This window comes from Pundamilia nyererei, unplaced genomic scaffold (genome assembly GCF_000239375.1).
Source record: "Pundamilia nyererei isolate P.nyererei 1_Seehausen unplaced genomic scaffold, PunNye1.0 scaffold00084, whole genome shotgun sequence".
In the NCBI taxonomy this organism is placed as follows: domain Eukaryota; kingdom Metazoa; phylum Chordata; class Actinopteri; order Cichliformes; family Cichlidae; genus Pundamilia; species Pundamilia nyererei.
In genome coordinates, this window is record NW_005187485.1 from 118200 (window position 1) to 124097 (window position 5898).

Genomic DNA, 5898 nt, shown 5'->3' on the forward strand with positions numbered 1-5898 from the left:
TAAGGGTACTTGCTATGTGTAATTAATGTAAAGATTTTGCACTTTGCATTTTATGTTTATATCTACGTGTATTTACATCAACATCTGTATGAAAAAAAATTAGAGTGAAAGATGAATAATGTTTATTTATTTATTTCACAGCTAATATACATTTAGGATAATGCTGTACAAATCAACAAATACATTTTGATGGAAACAGACCCAAGAGTTTCACTGAAAGCTCATTCCAGGAAGCAGTGTGCAAACATACATAATATGTATGTAATAATTTCAATCCTGAAACTTGTATGGAGCTTTTATGGAGGTATTTAAGTTGGCAGGCCTACCTCTGAGTGACTTTTACTACAGCACGTCCAAATAAAGAAAAGAAAGCGCTCAACTATTCTCACTATCAAGCTTGGTATAGATGCAAAAGCTCTGTGATAATACTGATAATATAAGCTAACTAGTCACTATTAATGAGAGGACAGGTGTCATCTTTGCTAAATTTTAGCCTCCTTTAAACTGTTTTTTGTATATTAACATTTTTGCTGCCAGTTCTCTCACCAGTACTGCTACAGCTTAAACTCATCTTGATTGTTTCTGGAGAAATCGCCTTTCTTTCTGTCCAGAATAAGATAGATGTGGACACTATGTTGCATATTTCAGTTGAAATTTGTCATAATGTTACTGTGGTTCTCCTCAAGAGGGTGCTGTAAACCTAAGTCAGACACACAAAGATTATACAACAGTCAAGTGATAATGAAAGTCGGAGAGAAGATGCCTGCGTCATTCGATGAGGATAAGCTGTTGATGTGGCTTTAATGCATGGTAAACACTTTCAATATCTTTTTCTGACATATCACTGGAAATTAGTGCTGTATTGATCTGATCTGTAGTTTTGACGGCGAATACAGAACAGTTGCAGTTTGTATACAAGTTATTGCTACACTCCAGTTTGTAATCTTGCATTTCACTTAGGGGTAAGTGTTTAATGGCCCTCTAGATTTCTCAAACATTACCATACATACTTTTTTTTTAAATTTTATTTTTAGAAATATAATTGATGCTTAGCTGTGTGTAGGCTATGTAATGATTATAGCTGAGAGGGGCACATTACAGCTACACTCTTGAGAACTTCGCGTCGATGGAGGCAGTTGGATTGTGAGGCGTGGCTCAGATGTGGGAGATATACAGGTAGGTGCTGTTGATGCTCCAGTCAGGGGGGAAGTCTTGCACTGCGTGGCTCTTGATGTGTCTTTGCATGGCAACCAGGCTGCTGCAGAACTCCAGGCACACTGTGCACTGGTACGGTGCGGCCCCGCCGTGAGTCCGCAGGTGCTTGATCATGGCCGAGTAGTCCCGTGAACGTTGACCACAGAGGCGACACTCGAATGGTTTTTCGCCTTGAAGCAGAGAGAAGAAAGAGCAGGGTAGGGGGCACAGGAAGGAAGAGAAAGGAGGTGGAAGAGAGGAGCGCTCACTTGAGAAAGGGTGTTTAAAACATATTTATTTTCAGCGTTTTACAATCTATTTAGCACGGGCCTCTGTGCCAGTAGATGTAGTATGTGGGGTTATGTTTTTTTGGGTTGTCTGTATTTATGTAGGCTACATACGACCTTGAAAGCCTCAAGGGATTTTTTTTCCTTCTTCATAATTTGCACAAACATTCGCTTGTTATCAAGAACGCACTGATGAATTTGATTGTCAAAGTCAGTTTCACACGGTGAACTCTCAAAGTACTTATTTTAGCCCTACTTGAAGAATTCATCAGATAAATAAAAGATTTTGTACAAATGTCTGTTAGGGTAAAATTACATTTTATATCTGTAAGGTCAAAGGTCAATTTTACTGTGCCATTATCATTTTCTGTAAAAACATTTTTCCCCCCCGGATTAAATGCCATGACCAAGAGACTGTACTATAGATCGTGAGAACACATCTCACAATTTGAATACTGAATTGGTTCTATTCTGGTTGCACATATAAATTTACTGATTGGCATAAATTCTGGTATACATGCAATGTTTAATATTTAGTCAAATCCTAAAACTGTTTATTGGGTCAATTTTTCTTTCGCTCTCAACAGATACACTTCTTAAATGAGTAAACATGAGTAGAGTAAACTGGGGCACTTTTATGCAAATCATCCAGCTTTGCACCACTTGCATCTGCTTTCCACTAAGTCGGTTTTTCTATTTGATTGTAGGTCAAAGCAACACAAAATGAAATAGATAAATATCAGCTTAGTCATTCTGAGAAAAAAAACTTACATTTTCATATTAATAAAATGTGCTGACAAAATCTGTGCTTATAAAAAAAGTCTACTGGTTTAACAGGTGGTGTTAAAAGTCTAAAACAAAATCCTTTCCAAAGAGCTTTTAAACATCTAAGTGTGTGAACGCCTGAAAAAGAAGTGACTTATTTATGAAGTAATATACCCGGGAATTTCTTTTTAGTGTCTTCTTTCAGTCTTTCAGATACTCGTTGATTTGTGAGACATCAAAATTGCTCTTAAAAGATGTTATTATGAAGCAGATCTATCCTAGAACACACTGGCCTATCTGAAAGACCGACTCATGTTCATTACCATTTCTGTAGCTAAACAGACCTCAACTTAAGCAAATTAGCTCATGTCCTTTCCATCAGTGCAAATCATTTTTAAATTCTCTTCTTTTGCTTTAAGCTTCTGAATCCTACACTCCCAAAAACCCAATATGCAGAGCAAATGCTAGACATTCATCATGGTGAATATTTCTAATGTCAGTGTCTCCAAAGTAATCTTAATAATAAAGCTTTAAGGAGTGTTTTGGAAATGTATTTTCTTTACTATTTAGTATTTTCTCAATGTATAGAATTGCTTTGCAGTTAAATACAGACATGATGCCCTTTGTTGACTAGATTCTCTGTTGCGTGCAAGTTTCAAGTCTGCAAGTTTCATATTCTGCAAGGTTAACTTCATAGTATTAGAATGAGTGGAAAACTCTCTACTACCGAAGATGTTCTGCAGTAATGCACATGGGCCCGGTTGTACATTTAAAAAGTGCAGACACTTTTTAAATGTACTGAAAAACACAAAAACTTCTTAGTTATTATAATGAGGATACTTAAAAATGGTATAACTGTGACAGTTATTCATAAATTCCTTAATTTGGCTGTAGCCTGCCATGCCATGTCTCTGATATGATTTTCCAAGTCCCACTGACTAAAACAACGTCAGACCTTTGTTGCTGTTGTTATTTTTAAACATGCTTTTCAAAGGCAGAGTTGGTAAATACATACTGGGCAGATTTATCAGACGTCATTTTGTAACTAGGTTACCACTTGTGACCTATGTTTATAGATTTTATTTAATTTCTTTTTTTTTCTAAATTATTAGTCATTGCTGTGGGTAATCATTTTCCATCAGTGTCAAGCCAGAGGATTCTTTGCTGCACTATAAGTCGAAAATTCTCACAGCTATCTTTGAAAAAAAAGTAAATAATCTGATACACTGATGCACTGCTGTTGAAGAGATGTGCTTACCAGTGTGTACTCGGTGGTGTGTGTCCAGCTGATGTTTCAGACTAAACTTCTTAGGGCAATGTTGGCACTGATAGGGTTTTTCTCCTCTGTGGTCTCCTCTGGTCTCTGATTCATGCGGTGTAACGTCTCCTCGTCCACAGAACCGACATCCTGTGCAGGTTTTGCCTTTGAAAACAATCAGATTTTAATATAAAAAACAGATCTTAGTGCGAATATTGTGGTGACCTTTTCTGTTGTAAGTTGTATGTTGTCAGATAGAAGCTGCTTGCATTGCTTGCTGGAATGGAACTACACAACAACAAGATATTGCATAAATGTGGCTGAATCTATAGTAGAGCTGCGACGCTGAACAATCAGGTAGTGGATAACCAGGAAATGTATCTGAAAATAATTTTGAAAATAATTTGATTAATGCTGGCATGTTTGTATCTTGCAAAAAAGAGAAGATCTAACGGGTTCACAGCTGGCTCTGCAAAATTGTGTGTTAATCGATTTCTTGATAAATAACTGTCAGATAACTGTTAGTGATAATCCCGCCTTAGCTGATGTTAGTAGTCATGCTCGCAGAGTCTCTTGCTCTGACTTGCTAACTCAACCAGCTGTTTCAAAATAAATAACCACAGTTTTTGCCAGACCTTTAAAAACCGATTTTAGTCGCACAGCATTAGACATACAGCATTTCACTTGCATTTCTAAGGCACGTCTATTTTTGTTAAGCATCCTGTTGCGAGACAATAAATTCAGTTGGTACAAGCTTACCTTCCTGTCACTATGCACGCATATCACCTCTAAAAATTATAAAGGTGTGATTTTTGAGGTTAAGGTAGCACCACTGAAGCTTTACACTACCTTATATTTTTTAGGGTCTATCAAGTAAAAACATGGGCCTCATAGTTTTAGACAGGATGCTGAAAGGAGAAGGGGGTGTACTGTAGTAGGGGAAATTGAAAGAATAAACCACAACAATCGAACACTTACCACTCTAAACACAAGCTACTGAGACCTGTTGTCATTAGTGCATTTCCTGTCCAATATATCACTTCTTGCTAAAAAATACCTAACCTCATATAAGGTTTGAACACGTCTGTTTTGTAAAGATCTAGAAATAATATGGGTGTTTCTCGGTTGACTTTTACAAAATAATAATGCTAATAAAGATTGTTTTACTGTTATCCTTACTCTATGCAGCAGCAAGAAAACTCTGAATTTTATTTAAGATGCAACTGCTGGTAAGACAGTTTTACCATTGCCTAATCTGTTTAAGCATGATTATAATGTTCCATTGAGCAAAGATATTCAACATCTGATAAAATATTTATCAGGCTGATTGTACACTTTCGTGTGCACACACTCACCCACACAAACATGCACACACACAGATGGTGTAACTCATTTTTGTGTGGATGAAATGAATATTAGAACGACATAATAAATCAATATGTTTGACTTTTTTGGCATGGGACAAACCACTGTTGCGATGCAGTACATACTGTACTGCATGTATCTAGCTGTATCTAGTAACCACACTACTGCTCCTGCTGCACCCTGCTTTCAAAAACCACAACTCTTTTTATCACTTTCCATTGCGTTGCTACACAGCTGGAGTCTGCAGAGGTTAGGGGTCATGAAAAGAACTTTTTACTTTTATCTTGTTAAAATTATCATTTCTACACAGGATGATCACTTTTACAATACTAATATAGCTTCAGCGTGTTTTGATTATTGAAAGTGTGTGTTTTGTGTTTCTCATATCATTACCTAACTGTGTGGAGACTGACTCCCGCAGCACCGGATCATTGCGTAGACTGCAATGTTGGCAGTCTTGACCTCTGTCTTTGCTGGTTTTGGACACTTCGGGGTAACTGAGGACACACAAATTAACAGTTGCAAAAAAACAAATGTACTAATTATACCTTTAATTTAAAATGTAAACCTTCATTTGTCTCCCAAAGTCACAAACCACATATATATATATATATAAAAAAAAAGGTTTCTGTGTGCCGACTTCTAAGGCACACCTTCAAAATGGCACATGGAAAAAAGTCAGTCTGCATACGTTTTACTGCTTTACGTGTTATCACAAATTACGTCCCTTAGACACTTAAAACTTTCTTCCTCTCAAATTTCAACCACAATATACTTATATGTTTAGTACATGCTCAATGCTAAAGAAAAGACTGAAAAGAGGTAGACCAGACTAAACAGTAAAGGAAGATTTCAGTGTGTGGAAACTCTCGAATTTGCAAAGGAGGGGAGAAATTTAGGGGGCTCCCCGTTATGTTCTATTTGGTTTTGCTGTGAGGAACAGTGCGCAATGTGTATACGCTAAATTATCACATAAAAACAAAACAAGGTGAAGTGGGTTATTACTTTGATGATAAATGAAACTTACTA

The 5898-nt window shown here is 36.8% G+C and overlaps 1 protein-coding gene across 1 annotated transcript in view; it reads right to left on the bottom strand.

Moving 5' to 3' along the window:
• Nucleotides 1–147: 147 nt before the first annotated feature.
• zbtb32 (zinc finger and BTB domain containing 32) overlaps nt 148–5898 on the bottom strand; it is a 9903-nt gene continuing 4152 nt past the window's right edge. The window contains exons 3-5 of the mRNA XM_005738396.2: nt 5263–5366; nt 3505–3669; nt 148–1385 (exon numbers count right to left, since the gene is read on the bottom strand). Coding sequence (XP_005738453.2) covers nt 1156–1385; nt 3505–3669; nt 5263–5366 — 499 coding nt within the window. The 3' untranslated portion in view covers nt 148–1155. The remainder of the gene's footprint in view (nt 1386–3504; nt 3670–5262; nt 5367–5898) is intronic.